The sequence below is a fragment of the Bombina bombina genome, chromosome 10, assembly GCF_027579735.1.
Source record: "Bombina bombina isolate aBomBom1 chromosome 10, aBomBom1.pri, whole genome shotgun sequence".
Lineage (NCBI taxonomy): Eukaryota > Metazoa > Chordata > Amphibia > Anura > Bombinatoridae > Bombina > Bombina bombina.
Window position 1 is genome coordinate 160,067,462 of NC_069508.1, and position 24,877 is coordinate 160,092,338.

Here is a 24,877-nt window from a genome sequence, read left to right on the forward strand (position 1 = left end):
TATCAGACAGTCCAAGTGGTACAGCACAAAGATAAGTGGGTGGGTGGTGCAAGCTGTAGGGGTACCACACAAAACACCTTAAAATGTAACACAGTCCAAAGGAAACAGCAGCACTCACCACTTATGCAAAAAGTTCCATCTTTATTGGGATATTCAAAGAAGAAAATACTTTTCTTCTTTGAATATCCCAATAAAGATGGAACTTTTTGCATAAGTGGTGAGTGCTGCTGTTTGCTTTGGACTGTGTTATATATCAGACAGGCCATATCCAGGTATTTATTATTATAAAAACGGAGGGCGAGCAAACTTCTTAAATAAAGTACTCTTGATTTGTGAGGTTTTTAATCTGTATTCTAGATGTCGGTATCCCTTGTCTAGAAAAGGTGTGCTGACGTCCAACTCTTTTGTGATGTTTTAATCTGTATTCCTGGTGTTTCTACTTTGTAAAATAAGAGTGCTTTATTTAAGGCCGTTAGTCCTCTATTTTTTGATATTGTTCATTTATCCAGCTTGAGCATCACCACTCTGTAATATATTCAAATCGTGAAGATCATTTGTGAGATTGCCTGCACAGTTTTGCCCCGTTTTCCTAACTAGCCAGATGGAGGAGCCTGCAGATATGGTAGTGTTTTTGCCCTCCAGTGTCAATGGGTACAGAAGATTAAAGGATTATACAATATTTTTAAGAGACAGGACAACATTTATCAAACAAATACAGGAGGAATTGAGTGCCTTATTCCTGTGGGAACTTATCATTTAAAAGGTTCCTGTGAGGAAGCAGAATACAGAGGTGTTCCAGGTGCCAGGCGTATTATGAGTTGTGCATTTAGCACAGTAGCTAATATCAAAAGATTTTTATGAAACTGCAGTCATTTTAACCAAAACGTGTTCTTTGTAGACTTTAAATGTAAAAACTGCTTCACCTTTCTCCTAAATCATTCACTTGTAATATGTGTCTTCTGTTAGCCCCAACAAGGATGTTTCTGCTCCTGACTAGTGACATTTATCTTATGTTTATTGGTTCATATAAAGAAGTGATAAGCACGGCTGAGCAAGCCTTATTTGCAAAAAGTTGTTTTTGTGCATTTACATTGTGATATGTTATGCTAGATATTATTATTTATTTACATCTGGCAAAGCTCCTGGTACAAAAGAGAAATCTTTCCTGTGATGTTTTCATCCTCCTGAGCCGACCGCTTATCTGCTTAGTATACAGGTGACTAATGTGCAGTGCTGTGACCTTTTAACTTGTGAGAGTTTGCATAAAGGGACACTCAATCAAAATTAAACTTTCATTATTCAGATAGAGCATGCAGTTTTAAACAACTTTCCAATTTATTCCATTAACAAAATGTGCACAGTCTTTTTATATTTAAACTTTTTGAGTCACCAGCTCCTACTGAGCATGTGCAAGAATAAGCGTGTATGTATTTGTGATTGGCTGATGGCTGTCACATGGTACGTGTATGCATTTGTGATTGGCTGATGGCTGTCACATGGTACAGTGGGAGTGGAAAAAGACATAACTTTTAATATTGTCAGAAAAAAAATCTACTCATTTGAAGTTCAGACTAAGTGCTATTGCATTGTCTTGTTATCTTGCATTTGTTGATTATGCAAATCTACTGATTTGTCCATTTAGTTAAAGGACGAGGCTGTCTGATTTGGTGTATGATGTCACAGGTATAGACGCAGAAGAGAATATGACAGCAAGTTTGTCTTCTTTCTACTGTTCTGCTACTTTTTTTGGGTTGCAGAGCAGATACCTCACAAAACATCAGACTTCATGTACCTCAGATTTTCTCTGTTACTAGTAATTCATTATTGTGCACACTGACTTTATTAAATGGCCCTCTTCAGTATCCTCCGAGGTTATATAAACCTTGTTTTTTCTTGTTTTGCAGACTCCTTGTGAAAGGTGGAACGCCATCCTTCTTGATCTTTGTGAAGAAATCTCCTTTCTGTACAAAATATTTATCTGGCAGAACAGTCCGTGCCTAATCCCTGTGTGAGGAGCCCAGCACTTCTCTTGCTGTCTGTAACTAAGACTCAAATACTGAGCAGAGTAAATAAAACCTCTTTATATGGTTGGCTCTAGTCTGAGTTTCTGCTGCCATTCTCTCTGTAATATTATAATTGCTGCATATTGTGCTTATTTAATAAATGTTTTATATATAAAGGGATTTTATCTATATAGTTTTATTTTTGTAATCACTGTTTATACAATTCTAAACGGGTTAGGTTTCAGCTGCTACATTCTGCAGTTCTGTGTCTCATAATGCTGTGCCAGGGAGAGAGAGTCAGCTGGCACAAGGTGCATGATTGTGTATGGAGGGCTGATGTAATCAGATCTAGTTGACATTTCATGCAATGTATTAAACGTCTATTTATACAGTGTGTGTGTTATAAATCACAAAATGACCACGCTCACCAAACCAGTATTTCTATTGTTACTTTAATACAGATTAGTTCTCACTTGAAAATGGAAAACTGCTGAGTGAGATACAGTCTAAGGTCAGGAGCTGTTTAAAGGGATAGGAAAGTAAAAATTAATCTTGCATGATTCCGATAGAGCATGTCATTTTAAGACACTTTTAAATTCACTTCTATTTTTAAATGTGCTTCGTTCTCTTAGTATCCCTTGTTAAAAAATGAATACGCACACATCATACACTAGTGGGAGCTGCTGCTAATTGCTGCCTGCACACATTTGTCTCTTGTGATTGGCTAAATAGATATTTTCAGCTTCCTGTCAGTAGTGCAATGCTGTCCCTTCAGCAATGGATAACAAGAGAATGAAGAACATTTGATAATAGAATTAAATTGGAAAGTTGTTTAAAATTGTATGTTCTATCTGAATCGTAAAAGAAAATTTTGGGGTTTACTATCCCTTTAACAGAGTAAGGAGTTGCAGTGTCTTATTATGCAATATAGGGTTTAATGTGAGGAGTGGATTTTTTTATTACCTTCATTGGCCCAAGTTAATTATTTTATGACGCTGTCCTAAAGAAGATAGTTGTGCCCCTGACCTGACAGAGGGGATCATAGGAGTTGTAGTGAGTGATACGTTTAATGCATTATTAGACTTTGTAATATGTTGCAATAAAGTTATAGGGACGGGGACTAAAGTGCGTGATAAAGAAATACAAGTTGTATATGAAGTCCCAAGAGGTATAAAACATCTTGCAATAGATTAACATACCAGCAGAATGCAAACACTTCCAGAATACGTTAAAACTGCTGCAATTGTTATTCAGTGGCTAAACTCCTCCCCACCACAAACCTTATTTGTAGGAGCCAATACGGATTGGTAACTGACAGATATGTAGCAGTGTTAAGCTTGTACACTTCCAATTCTCAGAAGTAGAAACCATTTTTAAAGTTAAATTACAGGATAAGGGGACATCATAATGAAAGTATAAAGGTGTTTACTGTTCATAATTAAACTATTCATGTCTCTCTTTTTAAAGTACAGTTTAAATTATACTTTTATTTTGTCAGTAGGGGGCAGTGTAGTAGCATTTGGTTAATGAATGTGTTGGCTCTATCAGAAGAATTCATCAATATAATCTGCTTTGTGTTTGTCTTTTACATAACAAATATGTTGCTGTTTTTTCTGAATAATTTGTTTTTATAGCCCAGCTCTGCCTTTAGTTCCATAAGCAAACCCTGTCATTATGTAACGATAACCTGATTGTGTATCAGAGTGGGTGCTGGGTATCTGCGCTGCACAAGGTTGTGTGTAATCAGAGATAGCACGGAGGTTTATTGTACTGGGTCATAACTGTAATATGAGAACATTTCACTTCTGAGAAAATCTCTGCTTTTTTTCTTAGGATCAGATAAAATAAGTTGTATTTAAATGTAGTCACTTTCAGACGCAGGTGACAATTCGGGAGCTGTGTGCTCCGGACAAAGAAAGAAGGGCCCTTGTCACCAGGTGTGAACCTAGCAGGAGAGTTGCACATTTGTAACTTCCTCACATAAACATAAGACCCCCCCCTCATCAGGCATCTCTCAGCAGTGTAACTCTGAATGTAAGAAGGCGGCAGGAGTTTCATTATGAAGCGTTGCTCAGTTTCTGACTTTAGAACCCTCGCTGGGGTCGGTGTGTTCTTGGCTGTTTGTGTCACCATTGCTGTGCTCTGTCTGACCCTGGGACGGACCCCTAACCAAGGTATGGAAATTCCAATGATTCTTCTGCAATTAACCCTGACACCGCCCAGACTCTGATATATGTGCTTATATTGTGATGTTGCTTGTCTCATACAGGATTGTATAGTAATGTTTCCCCCTGCTTATAATATAAACTGTCACTCAGTAGTATGTTATCTGCTTGCCATTTTACATTGGGACAGTGACATAAAACAAAAATGCCCAGGTCAGCTGTATGCATATCTCATTCTTTATCTCCTATTACTGTATTAATTCCCATTACCTCTACTGTTAGTTCCATAAATCAACATTTATAGAAAGAAGTGCGCCTGCAAGTGTCTCTGGCACCTACTAACATCAAATCTCTGCACCTTTCCATCTTGCTCACATTCCGCCTCCCTGTTATAAACTTATATTACACAGTTATGTGCTCACATTCTACTCCTATTCTGCTGCTCAATCACCTGTGTATAGTGTAATGCTGTTACTCTAATATAGATTAAACAAGACCAGATCATTGCAGAATCTTTATATATTTTTATTTGGAACATTGAACATATGTTTATTATATTTAAAAAATTGAAATCTCTGATTCGATAGTTGTGTTTAGGAACTTAATACACATGCACAAATAATCTAGACCACATAGCATCTGTATTGTTACCACTGACTTTAACGGTAAGACCTGTTGCAGGGTTCTTTTTAGGACCTTTTTAGTTGTCAGTATTCAGGTAAAATTTTAACTTTTTCAATTTTTATGCACAACATATCATTAACAGCTTCACGCCTTTTAGGATGTTCCATGGCGTCCTAACAGCACTGGGCTTTAATGCCTTTAGGACGGCATAGGATTTTTTTTTGGCGTTCTGCAGCCTCCTCCTAGACTGGGGGAGACGCTGAGCATCGTGAGCAGTCCCCCATGTTTCAATCCCAGCCTTTGAAATCTTGTGATGGCATTGACGATAACGAGATTTAAAGGGACACTGAACCCAAAATTTTTCTTTTGTGATTCAGATAGAGCATGAAATTTTAAGCATCTTTCTAATTTACAAATATTATCAAATTTTCTTTATTCTATTGGTATCTTTATTTGAAATGCAAGAATGTAAGTTTAGATGCCGGCCCATTTTTGGTGAACAACCTGGGTTGTCCTTGCTGATTGGTGGATAAATTCATCCACCAATAAAAAACTGATGTCCAGAGTTCTGAACCTAAAAAAAAAGCTTAGATTCCTTCTTTTTCAAATAAAGATAGCAAGAGAACAAAGAAAAATTGATAATAGGAGTAAATTAGAAAGTGGCTTAAAATTGCCTGCTCTATCTGAATCACAAAAGAAAAAATTTGGGTTCAGTGTCCCTTTAATTTTTCAAGCAAGTGTTTACATCGAAACAACTTGTCCCCTTGGCATAAAGGGGTTAAATAAATGTATGTTAAATTATGCAATGAATTTAAGCTTTAGATATAAGAACCTGCTATAATATTATAAAGTATCACACTGTCCCCCACTTGGCTATTTCATAATGCCACCCGGGTGGCAAACGTTTCTGTGGCGAACACTGATAGTACGTTACTGAGAACCTTTTTATGTATCATGAACACACTAAGCTAAGCATGTGATTACATGGACTTTCTGTTGTACCTACCTACATAGCTGGTAACGTCAGGTTTCAAAGGGAAGTTCACTATTTATATGAGTTGCGAAAACAAGCAATAAGAAAAAAGAGTGCTAACTCCTTGATTTGAATCATAGCATAGATATATGTAAGTGTATTAAAACAAGGTGAATTGAATATAATAATTCATAATCTCAATTTATTAAACAGAATTAAGACACATAAATATTAAAAACATCTGAACTGTACGGCAAAATAAATAAGGTGATGTGGGATCATATAAATATCTGATTAAATAAGGTAGATCATTGGGGAAAAACACGCTAGCTAGATACAGTATATATAGGGTTAAAGGTAAATTATGACTATAATCAGTGTCATATACTGGGATAAGTATCAGTTATTATGAACAAAAACCCCATATATAGTACCATTTGTATGATTCAAAATAATAGCTTCATGCTTACATTAATGTCATATCCATAGGTTTAATTAATGTATACACTAAGCATATAATGGTGATAGTGTGCTTAGATTCCAGTTATATTATTTACACAGTACTTATGTCTATAACCATGTCAGATACTTCGCTGGAATGTAAGAAGGCTTAGACTCTAAGGGGCTGATTTATCAATGTCTGGTGGACATGATACGCTGTATCGTATTATGTTCGGCAGACATCACTGAATGCCGACAGCATACGCTGGCGGCATTTAACATTGCACAAGCAGTGCTATTGAATTGCTTGAGCAATGCCGCCCCCTGCAAATTTGCGGCCAATCGGCCGCTAGCAGGGGGTGTCAATCAACCCGATCGTGGCTGATTACAGTTGCAGGCTACAGACTATCATGATGATATTTGGGTCGGTTTATATTGTCTTGGCAAGCAAGTAACTTTTTGGTGATCAGTATGCTCACAGGTTTTGCTGAATCAAGTGTAAGCCACTCCAGTTGAGTCATACCTACCCATTTTCTGGAAACAAGCAATTGTAAACAATACTATTGGGGCATATCCACCCTATGTTCTGGCGGCTGCCTTCACAACTTACAGGGACACTTTCCCTGATAGTAAAGATTGTTGCAGTAACTTTCAGGTGTCTGTTGCTGAATGCCCAGTGTGCTTGGGGAAAAATGAGAGTGGTTGCACTTAACATCTGAAGTTCAATATATTGTGATGTTTGTGTACATTTGCCTGCCTCCTCCAAATTGAAAATTGTGTTGGAGTTCTGTGACATCTTTATGCAATTGGAGAAACTAAACATCATCCTGGCAATTTAATGTGCTGAAGCTGTGTACCAATGAAATACAGTATTATTACTGGGTCACTCATGCATATCTTTTGTGGCTTCTGAGTACGATTGGTCTAGATACTGTACCCTGACTCTAGTGCTGAAGCTAAGCACATACAGCGATTACATTAGGGTGGACATCTGACCTATTAATAATCATTGCTACACAGAGTTTCATAGTGTTACGCCAACCTGTTTTCTTGGGCTAAAAACACTTGCTGCAATACTGTTCTTTGACTCTGCTGTACCCAAAGTGACCTAGAGCGTCTGGTATAAGAGGTACAGGCTTATTGGACCAAAGAAACCAGTAATTTTCCCAGAGTCTACTTAGATAAGACATAGATGGTGTCTTAATTTAAATAGTAGCAAATTTGTCCTGTGCTAATCATTAACCTGTACTGGGTTTGCAACAATTTTATGTGTGTAAGAGTTGGTTTACCTCTCTACATTTCAAAGTTGGAACATACTATGATAATAGATATGTATAAGTAAAAGGCAGGGATGGTGCAGGTATAAACAAATATTAACTGTGTCTTAGACTGCATAGATATGTGTTACTTGTGAACTGGTCCTTTTCTTTTAAGAACCTCATTTATGTAAGGTGGGGTCCAGCTCTTTGGTTTATAACTTGAGACACATTAGGAGAGCAAGTGTATATAAGCAAACTGCAGGGCATGATACACTCATAAACAAATACTAGTTGTGTATCCAACAGTAGAGGCATTAAAGGTGTTTTTGTGTTTGCCAACAGCAACTATTCGGGTATGAGATACATTATACAGTTTTGAAAGGAGTCATCTAGATGGTACTTATTCACTAAGCACCTTGTTTTTATTTTTCTTTGCTCACTCCTTTTTTTTTTTTTTTTTATTATTTCTTTCTCTTTTTACACCTGCACAATAGTCAGAAGGTGCAAGCTTTCAATACTACTCTAATAGAGGCGACACGATAGGAAGAGCACATAGGTCTGAGTTGACCCAGATTCACTTTCTTTTTTCTCATACATGTCACATATGAAGAGATATATCCCCACTAATAAAGACAAATCGCTGACAATGCCGTCTAAAGCTAAAGAAGAAAAAAAACTTGAGCAGGAGTTGATAATGTAAATGAATCTGTTGTGGATCCAACAAACACAAGTATACACTCTATAGATTCCAAAGAGTTGGTCAGACAAATCTCAGATTTAATGTTACCACAATTTGATCAGGTCAAAAAAGATATATCAATATTTATCACAGGAAGTTAAACAAACTTTTCTCCAAAATATTGATAGAAGCAGAAAAAAGAATTTCAGATTTGGAGGACATTTAACGCTAAGCAAGATTTAATAATCAAAGAACAGGCTAAGCATTTAATAGGCATTCAGAGTAAACTGGAAGATTTAGAAGATAGCTCAAGGTGAAACAATCTAAGAATTATTGGTGTTCCAGAGTCAATAGAATTCCAGGATTTAGTGAAGTTTACATCAATACAGCTACCCCAACGTTTGGGGTTAAGAATCCAGCAACATGGTATTGTTGTTGAGAGGGTCCAAAGAATAGGCAATATTAGGAAATATCCTGATGGTAATATAAAAAATAGACTGATTATCGTCAAATATCTTAATTACCAGGACAAAATAAATATGAGACAATATAAATAACAAATGCCAGTCACTATGGGAGAAAAAAAATATATATTGCTTTTCCAAGATTTTTCTGCTGAAACTACACAAAAAATAAGAGAAATGGCCCCAATATGTACAGATTTAATTAACAGCGGACAGAAGGCTGCAATAATTTACCCAGCCAAGATTAAGATTTTTAATGATCAGGGAAGCGTACTCTTAAACAATCCTGAGGAAGCTGATGAATATTTGAAAAATACACAAACTGAGCACAGTCATAGGCAGAGCTAGCCTAATATACAGTAGATTCTTACAGAATGAAAGTGTTAGAGGTTTTGATCATGCTGCCCTTTTTTGATGTTTAACATGATAGAAAATAAATGTCCTACAAATGGCATAGGCCAATGTAATTCCCTTATGGGAATAATTTTATTTGGGGTATATATTTTTTTTATATATTATTATTATTTGTTGCCTTCTTCCCTCTCTCTCCAATATCGAAGATCGGGATATATTAAAAGATAGCACTTTTATCTATATTGTAGAATGAAAGAACAGGTCATAATTACTTCTTGGACTATTGGGGGGATTTCCTTCACTATTAAAAGAAAAAAATATCATAAATCAATGAAAAAAATCATAGCCCTGATATTATGTTACAAGAAACACATCTTAAAGACCAAGAAATAAGTAAACTACAAATAGGATAGGTGGGAGAAGTTATAGCGACCCCATGTTTAAATAGGAAGAAAGGAGTAGCAATTCTTATTAATAAAGCTTTAAAATATATTATTTTATTGAGAGATTTAGATAGTGAAGATATATAGTGAAGGGCACTCTCAGGATTTTTTAATTTGCAAAATTATATATATATATGTATATATATATATAATTTTACAGACCGAAATAGAGGGAACAGTATGGAACAAACAGATTAGATAAGGTCTTTTGGGAAGGACTTAAGGTCTTAGTTGAATTAATGAACTATGACTCCAAAAATATTATATTGGCAGGTGATCTGAATATGGTGATGCATCCAATCCTTGATAGATTAAAACCGTTCTTAAATAAAAATAGTAAACTAGAAGCTAAATTACTCAAAAAATGTTGCAAAATATTAAGTCTCAAAGATATTTTGTGTATCCAAAATCCAGATTCAAGGATGTTTTCCGGTGAATCTGAGATACATAAATTAATGTCAAGAATTGATGCATTTCTAGTATCGGAAAATTTTAGGCATAGAAATGTCAACTGATATTAAAGAAATTATCATATCTGATCATTCAATTTTATCTCTTAAATTGCAAACGAAATCTATCAAAGCCAGTAATTTCTCTAAACTCTTTTCCCACCTACCTAGTTTCAAATGTGCAGTTTAAGGAATGGCTGAGACAGAGATGGAATAATTTTTGTTTCTTTAGTCATGAACAAAAAAATGAGTGAAATATTTTGGGAGACATTCAAATCAGTAATAAGAGGAGAAATAAAATCATACCTCGTCGGCAAAAAAACGTGAAAGTTAGCAAAGGATCTGCAATCATCTAGCCAAGGAGGTTTTGGGCTAATTTAGTAAAACTCAAAAAGAAAAAACAATGCATTGATGCAATCAAAGTAGGAATCAAAAGACACTCAAACATCGAGATAAGCAAACATATACTAGAGTATTATCAAAAAGTTTATGCAGAAGGGACCATATGTCACAAATCTAAAGCCCAGTTTTAGGACAAGATTGGGCTACCTAAAATAGAGAAGGATAGCCTTGAACTCATAAATAGCCCTATATCACAGGAAGAGATAAGACAAACAATTAAAAAGACGGCAGCTAATAAAGCACTCTGACCTGATCAGATCCCAATAGAGCTTTACAAAATGAAAGGAGAAGAAATAACACCAACTCTAGAATCTTTATTTAATACAATATATATTCAAGGTAATATGCAATCTAAATATTTCACTGTGTCTACAATTTCATTAATCTTGAAAAAGGACAAAGACCTAGATTATAAAATTTTCACTAGTAACATAGGACAAAGGCTAAAGATAACGATTGGTCCGTTAATATATAAAGGCCAGGATGGTTTTTTGCCGGGAATAAATTCAACGGTTAAATTAAGGAAATTACAACTAACTATTGATTATTATTGGAACCAATTGAATAGGAAAATATCTCCACCCAATACAGATTTTGCTATTATAGCAATCGATGTGGAAAAAGCGTTTGATGTTATTACTTGGGACCATCTCTTTATGGTTATACAAAAATTCGGGATTTCTGACCATTTTCTTAGATTTGTTCAAACTATGTACAAAAATCCATTTGCCAATATTTTAGTTAAAGGTCCACTGTAAGTAAATATTTTTTATGCCTGTTACTAACTAACTACCTCAAATACGCTTTTTATCAATAGCATTTCATTAACATATCTCTACCGTATATCAGAAATCTTGTCTGCAAATTTGTTTTCCAAACCCACTCCGTGGGTATCCTTTGCTCTGTACCAATCCGTTTACAATACCTAGGTTTCAAAATGACACTTTAAACACAAAGTTATTGGTTTAAGTATTTTGAACATGCAGTGCTGAAAATAGTGGGCAGGATAACGTGACATCATCGGCGAATAAAATATATAACTTTTAGAACGTTATGAAACTTTGTTTTGGAGAAAATATAGGTCAGTAGGTTTTAATTAATGTTTATTAACTTTAATATGTTAGATGTTTAGCTTAAAAATTATAACAGAAAGTAATCCTTTAATTGGAGATATCACCCCTAGTTTTTTCTGCAGAAAGGTACAAGACAAGGCTGTCCTTTATCCCCCTATCTTTTTGATCTGGCTATTGGACCTTTCGCTAGCTATCTAAGAAGAGAAATTGAGGATATCTGGCTAGGGAAAAGAAATATCAAGCTGCTATTTTATGCAGACAATCTATTAGTCTTTTTGAGAAACACATGGAAAAATATTATCACCATAGTAATTCAAATTTTAGAAAAGTTTAGTTCATTCTCCGGTTATAAATTAAATATAACCAAATCAGAATTTTTTTGGTTGTATAGAAATCGTTATAAAAACTGCCTGTTTAAAGAAACAAAAGATGAATTAAAATATTTAGGTATCAAACTTGCTAAAGATCCTAAAGACTGGTATGGGTTAAATTATCCCCACATCTTTGCAAAAATATTTAACGACTTAGCAAACTGGTCCAAATTTCCATTATCATTGTCAGGCAAGGTAAACTTGATTAAAATGGTGACGTTTCCTAAATTGTTATACTTAATACAAAATCTACCGTTATTCATTAAACAAAGAAATCTGTTATTATTTAAGCAAAAATGTGTGAGGTTTTTTTGGGGTAAAAGACGAAGAGCTTTAGCTCTTGAAAAAATATCCTATTTTAGAAGGGATTGAGGAATGTCCTTCCCGGATGTCGAATTATATCATTTAGCAGGAATGGGGAAATTTGCAATGGACTGGTTAACAGAAACAGAATACTATTCAATCAAGGGGTTAGAAGAACAATTAGTCAACCCTTATTCCTTAACTTGTTACACTGTAAAGGAAATTTACCAGTGGGAGCTAAAACTATGATAAAAAAAATGTGATACAGGTGTGGCAAAAAATGGTTAAAATAACACAAGCCAACCCCAACTGGTCTAAATATCTTACAATAGAGGGAAATCCCAATTTTGAACCTGCATTAAGATCAAAGGTGTTCCAAATTTGGAAAAGGAAAGGCCTTATACATTTTGAGCAGTTAAAAGAAAAAGATTCAACAAATTACAAAACCTTTCAAGAATAAAAATAGAGTTTAACATCCCTAACAAAGAATTATTTGCCTACCTACAAGCACGCCAATTTTAAATGAAATGTTTTTCTGAGGAAAGCTCATGGGTAATATTAGGACCAATATTTAACATTTACAAGTTAGGGAATCATTCCATCCGTCTTATACAAAGCACTTAAAACTTTTCAAGGTCTAAAAAACATGGAAAGCTTAGCGAATAAATGGCACAAATCTATAGATATAATCCAAAGAAGTTTTCAACTAATGGAGAAGGCAACATTATTAACTTCCTGGAGGGAATCCCATACTAAATTAATCAATAGAATAAATATCACCCCTGCACTTAAAATAAAATGGGATAAGTTATCTGATAAAAAGTGTTGCAAATGTAGCTTCCCAGCACCTGATCTATATCATTATTTTTGGAGCTGCCCAAAAATTCAAAAATTCTGGCATATGATAAACTTTTGGTTGAATAAAATAAACAAGAAAGAGATAAAACTATTGGACGAATGTATTTTTTTTCTATATGGAGAAACTATAAGTCAGATAAATAATACATTTGTGAACACGTTAATCTTAATAGACAGATCTTTAATCCTAAAACATTGGAAGTCTAAGAAGAGTCCCAATTTAGGGGAATGTACTAATAAAATTAAAGGCAAGTTAATAGTAGAATAATATAATACCTCCCACATTGCCATACACTAAATTAAACTATTAACCCCTAAACCTAACACCCCCTAACTTTAAATTAAAATTACAATATAACTCTATTTAAATAAATAAAAACTTACCTGTGAAATAAAAATAAACCTAACATTAAACTATAAATTAACCTAACCTTACTATTCTAATAAAATAAAAAAAACTACCAATTAAAATATCTAAATTACAAATTTAAAAATTACACCTAATCTAATAGCCCTATAAAAATAAAAAGCACCTCCAAATAAAAACACACCTTAGCCTACAATAAACTATCAATAGCCCTTAAAAGGGCCTTTTGTAGGGCAAAGGGTACCAGCAAGGTTATAGGGGAACTCGGAAGTATAGGGGGAAATTCTGAGTCTGCCTTTGAATCAACACATCAGGAAAATGCAGATGTGGTGTGAATCATATTAGTAGAAAAGGAATACATCACAATTCAGCAGAATGGTTAATGAAGTGCAGATATGATAAGGTATTTATATAACACAAGCAAACCACAACATTAATACAGAGTGCAAATGAAACCCCTGTAATATCCAGTTAGTTTGTGTCCACTGACAACAAGCTGTATTGTCTGCCGCTGTGACAATGTCCTCTTTATATCATACTAGGATATATGACATGAAGCATCTGAGTGAGGCTGGTCCACCACAGAGGTGTGCGTCAGTGCGTAGCAGCGCAGAGTACACATAGGGCACAAAACCAAGAAGTGTTTCATACCCTTCAATAATAATAATAAAAACCTCTTTATGCAAACATTATGAACAAGTCTGTACTTTCTGGACAACTCTATGTTTTCATTGTACAACTATTTTGTCATTGTTCAACCTCAATAAAATATATATAAAAAAAAAAACTTTATGCACTTGTGATGTCAGCAGTGTATGAGCTCCTCAAATAAACCAGGTAGCAGACAAAATCCTCTGCTTTTTAAAGGTGCTTGTAGGAGAGCTGAGAAATGGCACCAGGTAATAATATTCAAAGCAAATGTAACATTATCATTCTATTCAGAGAAGTAGGAATATATATCAGCATCAAAACTGTTAAGTTTTTCTTTCTACTAATATACTCAATGAATTTTAGCAGTGTTTGCAACAATGTTTATAACAATATTATGTTTAGTTGCAAACTGCTGCTATATTATTATTATCAGTTATTTGTAGAACGCAAACAGATTTCGCAGCGCTATAAACATAGGCGGTATGCAAGGTAACATTTATAGGGATATGTGGTAGTAGGTGTTGCTACTGAAAACGTCAGCCGGGTAAGTAACATTTATAGGGATCAAGTGGGTAGAGGGCCCTGCTGAGAGTTGCACTGTTGTAGTCAGCTCTAATGAAGGTGATCTACAAACAGCTGGGCTCATATGCTTACATGCTAAGGGGGTTCAAGGGGATAACAGGAGGAGAGGAACTCGGGTTAGGAAAGGTTAGTGTAGGTTGTATGCATCCCTGAACAGTAGAGTCTTTAGAGAGCACTTGAAACTTCAAAAACTAGGGGATAGTCTTGTGGAGCGAGGCAGAGTTCCACAAGATCTGAGCCAGTCTGGAGAAGTCCTGTAGACTGGAATGTGAGAAGGTAACAAGAGAAGAAGAGGTCATGAGCAGAGCAAAGGTGTATCATTTTGGAGGCAAGAGGAAGCCAGTGAAGGGATGGATTGGCAGAGAAGTGCAGCAGATGATGAGTGACGTGTAAGGAAGATGAGCCTGGCAGAGGCATTCATTATGGATTTGTAAAGGAGCTAGATGGCAGATAGGAAGACCAGAGATAATGGAGATGCAGTAGTCAAGATGGGAAAGGATGAGAGAGTGGATTAAAATCTTAGTTGTGTCTTGTGTAAGGAAATATCGAATTTGAGATGTTTTTAAGATAGAAGAGACAGAAATTGGCCAAAGACTAAATGTGAGGCGTGAAATAAAGATCTGAGTCAAGTGTGACACAAAGACATTAGGCGTGTGGGGTAGGGATAATTATAGAGTTATCGATAGTTATTGAAAAATGGGGGGTGGAGATTTTTGAGGAAGGGGGGAAAATAAGGAGCTCAATTTTGGAGAGTTTTAACTTAAGGTATTGAGAGGACATCCAGGATGAGATATAAGGAAGACAGTTAGTGACACCCTTTAGCAAGGGGGGAGATAGGTCTGGTGCAGGGAGGCAGATTTGGGTGTCAGCAGCATACAAATTATATTGAAAACCGTGGGATTTATTAAGGATCTAAAGGTGACGTGTAGGTTGAGAAGAGAAAGGGACCAAGGACAGAGCCTTGTGGTACCCAAACAGAAAGTGGTAAAGGGGCAGAGGATACACCAGAGAAGGCTACATTAAAGGTACGGTTAGACAGGTAGGAAGAGTACCACGAAAGGGCTTTGTTGCAAATGCTAAAGGAGTGGAGGGTTTGGAGCAAAATAGGGTGGTCAACAGTAACAAAGGCTGCAGGCAGATCAAGGAGGATTAGCAGAGAGAAGTGGCCTTTCAATTAAGCTGCAAGTAGGTTGTTGGTGACCTTGACAGGAATGGCTGTCTATGTGGAGTGTTAGGGGCGAAATCCAGTTGGTCAAGGAGGGAGTTTAATGTAAGGAAATGGGATAGACATGCATATACTAACTTTTCAAGAAACTTTGAGGCAAGAGGCAGTATGGAAAAAGGGTGGTAGTTGTATGGGGAGGTTGGATTGAGAGAAGGTTTTTTGAGGATGTGTGATCTGTGCATGTTTTAGAGATGAGGGAAATATACTGGTGCCAAGGGAAAGGTTGGAAATGTGTGTGAGTATAGGGGTAAGGGTAAAGGAGAGGGATGGGAGAGGATGGGATCAAGGGACAGGTAGTGAGGTGAGGGGACAGTATAAGGGCAGAAACTTCTTCCTCAGTAACAGGGGTAAACAAGCTGAATGTATGGCTATGTGGGTTTTGGATGACTGCAAGCTTTTGAGGGGGTGGGAGACTGGTAGTATGTTGAGAGATGATTTGGTTTCTGGTAGAGTCGATTTATTTATTGAAGTGGCTGGCAAAATCTTGAGCAGAGAGAATAGCAGTATTAGGAAGTGGGGTGGACAGAGAAGAGTATTGAAAGAGATAAAAGTAGAGAAGTAATCCTGCTTAGAGAGGTTAAGGGCACAATAGTAGGAGTTCTAGATGAACTTGTAGTAAAGAAAGTCAGCTGAACTTCGATATTTTCTCCAGTGTTGCTCAGCAGTACGTGAACATCTGCGTAGTGGCGTGTCAGGAGTATTCCTGGGCAGAGGATGAGTGTGTGACTTCCAAGCTATGGTAGGAGAGGCAAAATTGTCAAGGACCGATGTAAGGTTGGAATTGTAGTCATAGAATGGTCAGGGCAGGAAAAGGAGGAGATGGAAGAGAGGAGAGGTTTGAGAGAGCTAGAGAGCGGTTACTAATTTAGTGACTAAATGCTTCTGTGGAGTTTGGTGTGAGGGGTGGAAGGAGGGAGAGTTGAAGGGAGTGATGTGATGTTGCAAGTGAGGAGATGATGGTCAGAAAGAGGAAAATAGTAAATTGTAAAGTTTGAGAGAGTGCAGCGGTAGCTGAAAGTCAGATCAAGGGAGTGACCATCTGTGACGGATACCTCGGATACCCCGACTGGGTAGCTCCGCCAAACGGGTCCTGCTTCCTCCCTGCCGACTGCAGCTATGTAGCTGGCAAGTGACCACAGCCTGTAGCCACCCCTGATGCCTGACAGCACCAGTACTCAGGGTCCAACCCTGTGGCAGACTCTGGCTACCCAGACTAGGTAGCTCTGCCAGAGGGTCCTTCCTTTGCCTGGAAAAGGCTGCTATGTAGCCCAGGAAAGTGATTTTAGCAGGAGCCCACCCAAATAACTAGACATACTAGCATTCAGGTGAAACAGGAACTGATTTTATTGTAAAACATACACTCCTTTTATACACACAGCTCATCTTGATAAGAACCTGGACAATCCCACAATTTTCCCGCCATTCCTGCCCCTCCAGACTGACTGGCACTTCCATAGCAGCCACAGTCCCACATAATCCCAATGCCTAGGGGTGGCGGTTTCCAGGTGATCCCGGTGGAGCGGTGGCACTTCCAGGGTGTCATTTTAAAGCGCTCGACCAGATGCCACAGTCCAACAATCAGCGTGATTCGTTACTGGGGACCGGAGTTACAGTCCGTTGAAGGTATGGGGTTAGGGGTGTCCAAAACCCCCGTTTCTCACAGGAGCTCCCCTCCGATAATTTCCCCAGCTCTTGTCCTCCTTAGGGGCTACCACTCCCCAAAAGAGCGGAGCTCTGGGGCAAAGGGCTGCTGGAGCGACCAGGGGTAAAGTTAGCGGATGTCCTGCTGTCCTGTAGCCGACGGGAGTTCCAGTAGCCCGGCCAGCCTGAGAGGGGTTAGGCGGGTGTCCGTTGTGAGGCGGCCGACCGGGAGTTCCAGGAGCCCGGCCAGCCTAGGAGGGTTTTCCCGGTCATAGACCAGCTCTTCTCTTAACACAAAAACAAGCCAACAAAAAGCTTCCAGAGATTGTGGTTGCTCGGAGGAGCCCAAAACCACTGAGAAACAACAGGGGTGAGGTTGTAGGGGAGTGGGGGGTAGCCTTAGCTGTCTGGTATCTGTGACACCATCTTTGTGAGTAGAAGAGTTAGTTCATTGTGACAGACCAAAAGAAGGACTGAGTTGCAAAAGTTGTTTTGCAGAGGAGGCAGTGGGATTGTCAACAGGTAGGTTGAAGTCCCCAATAATATGGGCAGGGTTGTCTGAGTAGAGGAAATAAGGTAGCCAGGCAGCAAAATTGTCTAGATAGTAAGTTGAGGAGCCAGGGGGCAATCTATGACTGCAACACATGGAGAGGGGAGATAATAAGCGAATCATGTGGGTTTAAAATGAGGAAAATGTGAGGGAAGAGATGGGCTGCAAGGAGAGGAAAGTAAAATATCTACACCACCTCCTTGTCTATTTCCAGACCTAGGGGTATGGGTGAATTGGAGACCCCCATGTGACAGTGCAGCAGTGGATGCTGCTTCTGAAGGAGAGAGTCAGGTTTCTGTGAGAGCCAGAAGGTTTAGGGAGTGGGAGAAAGAGAGGTCATTGATAGAAGTGAGCTTGTTGCAAACAGAGCGAGAGTTCCAGAGTGCACAAGTGAAGGGGGTGTTAGCTTTAGATACAAGAGGAATTTGAGTAAGGTTACCAGAGTTTTGTTTTCTAAGTCCATGGAAAGGCACGCATGGGTGTGCAGGGCTAGGAAGTTGTTGGGGACCAGGCTTAGGGGAGATATCGCTAGCAGCCAGTATGAGCAAGAGGGAGAGTGACATAAGATGGGATACAGATTTGCAGTTGTGAGACTGTTTATGGGATGAGGTGCAGGGAGAAGAGAGAGTGTTTTGGAATGTGTGAAGTACATGAGTGAAAAAGTAAGGCAAGGGTAAGAGAGATGGGCTAATGAACAGTGCAGGTGGCGATGAGGAAGGAGTAATTTAATAAATGAGTTTGTTATAGAGACAAGAAGTAGCAGAAAGAAATATGAAGATATTGAGCATTTTCACAAAAGAGGGAATCAGTAAAACACATAAAACACAGTATTACAACAGCACTTGCCTAATGTCTTGTCCCTTGTTCAATTATTGTATAATTCTTCGTGCCTCCCTTATAAACTTAGGAAATGTGAACTCACAGGGTAAGATAAGTAAAAATAAACAGACAATAGAATTTGGAGAGGGCAGAGGTTATACCATGAGTGAAGTTATACATTTAGGAATTATAACAAGTATTGACAAGGTTTGAACATCACATAGCTAAAGACAATACAAATATCATCACAGTAAATACATAACTTATTTCAGAGACTACAGACACATACCAAAAGGAAGAGTAACGAACAGTACAATAGGCACAGAAAGCAGTGAATTCAGCAGGACCCAATTCTAGAGTGTCTGTAGCATCCTGTGGCCGCAGTGTATGTAACTATGTATGACATTAATATAAACATTGTTGTAAACACTACTGCCAGATAGCTAGACATGTGCATACTCCCAAGTTCACCTATGATTGCTTTTTAACAAAGGATAAAACAGAATTAAGTAAAATTGATAAGTAATTTGGCTCTATCCAATCCGTTCAATTTTGACTTTACTGTAATTTTAATGGTAGCTGCATCATCTTATTTGGTGTGTTATACTCATTATATATAGCCATATTTACCCATGTATTGCTTGTTTCTGTAGTTCAAAACAGGTAACACAAACTAATATCTATAAAGTGTAATTGTGGGCTGTTCCTATAATATGTCAGATCTACACTCACTGGCAAGTCTCTCATTCCTACTGAAACCACAGAATTATACAGCAATACGTTTATTGAGGTTCTACACTAACTTCATACTACAACAACTTATGCTGGTTAGTGTATACCTGGAGATGTGTCATTCACTAGCTTTGTAATTAATATCAATAGTCATATAACAGTATTGAAGTAAAGTTGAGCCTTATAAAAAAAACTTTTTCACAAGACCCATAACATATGACAAAGATACTGTGACAGTAACTAACATTCTAATGAGGGCTTGTGGTTCTGAGACTTCCATAAGCAGCTAAGGATGGAGAAGATTCTCCACTGAAGCCAAAACACGTCTGGGGAGTTCTGTGTGCGTACGTCACATGTCTGTGTCAGGAGCAATATGTGTGTATGTTACATGTTTGGGGGCTCTGTGTACAAATGTCACATGTCAGGGATTCTGTGGGTGCATGTCACATCTCTAGGGGGACATGTATGATGGGGGGGTTTGTAGGTGCATGTCATGTCTAGGGTGGCTCTGTGTGAATATGACACATGTCTAGGGGTTCTGTGTGAATATGACAGATGTCTAGTGGTTCTGTGTGCATATGACACATGTCTAGGGGTTCTGTGTGAATATGACACATGTCTAGGGGTTCTGTGTGAATATGACACATGTCTAGGGGTTCTGTGTGCGTATTACACATGTCTAGTGGTTCTGTGTGCATATGACACATGTCTAGGGGTTCTGTGTGAATATGACACATGTCTAGTGGTTCTGTGTGCATATGTCACATGTCTAGGGGTTCTGTGTGAATATGACAGATGTCTAGTGGTTCTGTGTGCATATGACACATGTCTAGGGGTTCTGTGTGAATATGACAGATGTCTAGTGGTTCTGTGTGCATATGACACATGTCTAGGGGTTCTGTGTGAATATGTCACATGTCTAGGGGTTCTGTGTGAATATGACAGATGTCTAGTGGTTCTGTGTGAATATGACAGATGTCTAGTGGTTCTGTGTGCATATGACACATGTCTAGTGGTTCTGTGTGCATATGACACATGTCTAGGGGTTCTGTGTGAATATGACACATGTCTAGTGGTTCTGTGTGCATACAACACATGTCTAGTGGTTCTGTGTGCATATGACACATGTCTAGGGGTTCTGTGTGAATATGTCACATGTCTAGTGGTTCTGTGTGAATATGACACATGTCTAGGGGTTCTGTGTGAATATGACACATGTCTAGGGGTTCTGTGTGAATATGACACATGTCTAGGGGTTCTGTGTGAATATGTCACATGTCTAGTGGTTCTGTGTGAATATGTCACATGTCTAGTGGTTCTGTGTGCATATGACACATGTCTAGGGGTTCTGTGTGAATATGACAGATGTCTAGTGGTTCTGTGTGCATATGACACATGTCTAGGGGTTCTGTGTGAATATGACACATGTCTAGGGGTTCTGTGTGCGTATTACACATGTCTAGTGGTTCTGTGTGCATATGTCACATGTCTAGGGGTTCTGTGTGAATATGACACATGTCTAGTGGTTCTGTGTGAATATGACACATGTCTAGGGGTTCTGTGTGAATATGACAGATGTCTAGTGGTTCTGTGTGCATATGACACATGTCTAGGGGTTCTGTGTGCGTATTACACATGTCTAGGGGTTCTGTGTGAATATGTCACATGTCTAGGGGTTCTGTGTGAATATGTCACATGTCTAGGGGTTCTGTGTGAATATGACATATGTCTAGGGGTTCTGTGTGAATATGTCACATGTCTAGTGGTTCTGTGTGAATATGACACGTCTAGGGGTTCTGTGTGAATATGACACATGTCTAGGGGTTCTGTGTGCGTATTACACATGTCTAGTGGTTCTGTGTGAGTATGACACATGTCTAGGGGTTCTGTGTGAATATGACAGATGTCTAGTGGTTCTGTGTGCATATGACACATGTCTAGGGGTTCTGTGTGCGTATTACACATGTCTAGTGGTTCTGTGTGCATATGACACATGTCTAGGGGTTCTGTGTGCATATGACACGTGTCTAGGGGTTCTGTGTGAATATGACATATGTCTAGTGGTTCTGTGTGCATATGACACATGTCTAGGGGTTCTGTGTGAATATGACATATGTCTAGTGGTTCTGTGTGCATATGACACATGTCTAGGGGTTCTGTGTGAATATGACAGATGTCTAGTGGTTCTGTGTGAATATGTCACATGTCTAGGGGTTCTGTGTGAATATGACAGATGTCTAGTGGTTCTGTGTGCGTATTACACATGTCTAGGGGTTCTGAGTGAATATGACACATGTCTAGGGGTTCTGTGTGAATATGACACATGTCTAGGGGTTCTGTGTGAATATGACACATGTCTAGGGGTTCTGTGTGAATATGACACATGTCTAGGGGTTCTGTGTGCATATGACACATGTCTAGGGGTTCTGTGTGAATATGACACATGTCTAGGGGTTCTGTGTGAATATGACACATGTCTAGGGGTTCTGTGTGAATATGACAGATGTCTAGTGGTTCTGTGTGCATATGACACATGTCTAGGGGTTCTGTGTGCGTATTACACATGTCTAGTGGTTCTGTGTGCATATGACACATGTCTAGGGGTTCTGTGTGCATATGACACGTGTCTAGGGGTTCTGTGTGAATATGACATATGTCTAGTGGTTCTGTGTGCATATGACACATGTCTAGGGGTTCTGTGTGAATATGACATATGTCTAGTGGTTCTGTGTGCATATGACACATGTCTAGGGGTTCTGTGTGAATATGACAGATGTCTAGTGGTTCTGTGTGAATATGTCACATGTCTAGGGGTTCTGTGTGAATATGACAGATGTCTAGTGGTTCTGTGTGCGTATTACACATGTCTAGGGGTTCTGAGTGAATATGACACATGTCTAGGGGTTCTGTGTGAATATGACACATGTCTAGGGGTTCTGTGTGAATATGACACATGTCTAGGGGTTCTGTGTGAATATGACACATGTCTAGGGGTTCTGTGTGCATATGACACATGTCTAGGGGTTCTGTGTGAATATGACACATGTCTAGGGGTTCTGTGTGAATATGACACATGTCTAGTGGTTCTGTGTGCATATGACACATGTCTAGTGGTTCTGTGTGAATATGACACATGTCTAGTGGTTCTGTGTGCATATGACACATGTCTAGGGGTTCTGTGTGAATATGACATATGTCTAGGGGTTCTGTGTGAATATGTCACATGTCTAGTGGTTCTGTGTGCATATGACACATGTCTAGGGGTTCTGTGTGCGTATTACACATGTCTAGTGGTTCTGTGTGCATATGACACATGTCTAGGGGTTCTGTGTGAATATGTCACATGTCTAGTGGTTCTGTGTGAATATGTCACATGTCTAGTGGTTCTGTGTGCATATGACACATGTCTAGGGGTTCTGTGTGAATATGACACATGTCTAGGGGTTCTGTGTGCATATGACACATGTCTAGGGGTTCTGTGTGAATATGTCACATGTCTAGTGGTTCTGTGTGAATATGTCACATGTCTAGTGGTTCTGTGTGCATATGACACATGTCTAGGGGTTCTGTGTGAATATGACAGATGTCTAGTGGTTCTGTGTGCATATGACACATGTCTAGGGGTTCTGTGTGAATATGACACATGTCTAGGGGTTCTGTGTGCGTATTACACATGTCTAGTGGTTCTGTGTGCATATGACACATGTCTAGGGGTTCTGTGTGAATATGTCACATGTCTAGTGGTTCTGTGTGAATATGACACATGTCTAGGGGTTCTGTGTGAATATGACAGATGTCTAGTGGTTCTGTGTGCATATGACACATGTCTAGGGGTTCTGTGTGCGTATTACACATGTCTAGTGGTTCTGTGTGAATATGACACATGTCTAGGGGTTCTGTGTGCGTATGTCACATGTCTAGGGGTTCTGTGTGAATATGTCAGATGTCTAGTGGTTCTGTGTGAATATGTCACATGTCTAGGGGTTCTGTGTGAATATGACAGATGTCTAGGGGTTCTGTGTGAATATGTCACATGTCTAGGGGTTGTGTGTGAATATGACAGATGTCTAGTGGTTCTGTGTGAATATGACAGATGTCTAGTGGTTCTGTGTGAATATGTCAGATGTCTAGTGGTTCTGTGTGAATATGTCACATGTCTAGGGGTTCTGTGTGAATATGACAGATGTCTAGTGGTTCTGTGTGAATATGTCACATGTCTAGGGGTTCTGTGTGAATATGACAGATGTCTAGTGGTTCTGTGTGCATATGACACATGTCTAGGGGTTCTGTGTGCGTATTACACATGTCTAGGGGTTCTGTGTGAATATGACACATGTCTAGTGGTTCTGTGTGAATATGACACATGTCTAGGGGTTCTGTGTGAATATGACATATGTCTAGTGGTTCTGTGTGAATATGACACATGTCTAGGGGTTCTGTATGAATATGACACATGTCTAGGGGTTCTGTGTGAATATGACACATGTCTAGGGGTTCTGTGTGAATATGACACATGTCTAGGGGTTCTGTGTGAATATGACATATGTCTAGTGGTTCTGTGTGCATATGACACATGTCTAGTGGTTCTGTGTGAATATGACACATGTCTAGTGGTTCTGTGTGCATATGACACATATCTAGGGGTTCTGTGTGAATATGACATATGTCTAGGGGTTCTGTGTGAATATGTCACATGTCTAGTGGTTCTGTGTGAATATGACACATGTCTAGTGGTTCTGTGTGAATATGACAGATGTCTAGTGGTTCTGTGTGCGTATTACACATGTCTAGGGGTTCTGTGTGAATATGTCACATGTCTAGTGGTTCTGTGTGAATATGTCACATGTCTAGGGGTTCTGTGTGAATATGACACATGTCTAGGGGTTCTGTGTGCATATGACACATGTCTAGTGGTTCTGTGTGAATATGACACATGTCTAGGGGTTCTGTGTGAATATGACATATGTCTAGTGGTTCTGTGTGCATATGACACATGTCTAGTGGTTCTGTGTGCATATGACACATGTCTAGGGGTTCTGTGTGAATATGACAGATGTCTAGTGGTTCTGTGTGCATATGACACATGTCTAGGGGTTCTGTGTGCGTATTACACATGTCTAGTGGTTCTGCGTGCATATGACACATGTCTAGGGGTTCTGTGTGAATATGTCACATGTCTAGTGGTTCTGTGTGAATATGACACATGTCTAGTGGTTCTGTGTGCATATGTCACATGTCTAGGGGTTCTGTGTGAATATGTCACATGTCTAGTGGTTCTGTGTGAATATGACACATGTCTAGGGGTTCTGTGTGCATATGACACATGTCTAGTGGTTCTGTGTGCATATGACACATGTCTAGGGGTTCTGTGTGAATATGACACATGTCTAGTGGTTCTGTGTGCGTATGTCTCATGTCTAGGGGTTCTGTGTGAATATGACATATGTCT

The 24,877-nt window shown here is 38.6% G+C and overlaps 2 protein-coding genes across 2 annotated transcripts in view; both read left to right on the forward strand.

Moving 5' to 3' along the window:
* The window catches only part of TTC4 (tetratricopeptide repeat domain 4), an 8,589-nt gene extending 6,406 nt beyond the window's left edge, over positions 1-2,183 (forward strand). Inside the window, exon 10 of the mRNA XM_053693430.1 lies at positions 1,905-2,183. Coding sequence (XP_053549405.1) covers positions 1,905-2,001 — 97 coding nt within the window. The 3' untranslated portion in view covers positions 2,002-2,183. The remainder of the gene's footprint in view (positions 1-1,904) is intronic.
* A 1,544-nt stretch (positions 2,184-3,727) lies between these two features.
* FAM151A (family with sequence similarity 151 member A) overlaps positions 3,728-24,877 on the forward strand; it is an 80,632-nt gene continuing 59,482 nt past the window's right edge. The window contains exon 1 of the mRNA XM_053693432.1: positions 3,728-4,177. Coding sequence (XP_053549407.1) covers positions 4,063-4,177 — 115 coding nt within the window. The 5' untranslated portion in view covers positions 3,728-4,062. The remainder of the gene's footprint in view (positions 4,178-24,877) is intronic.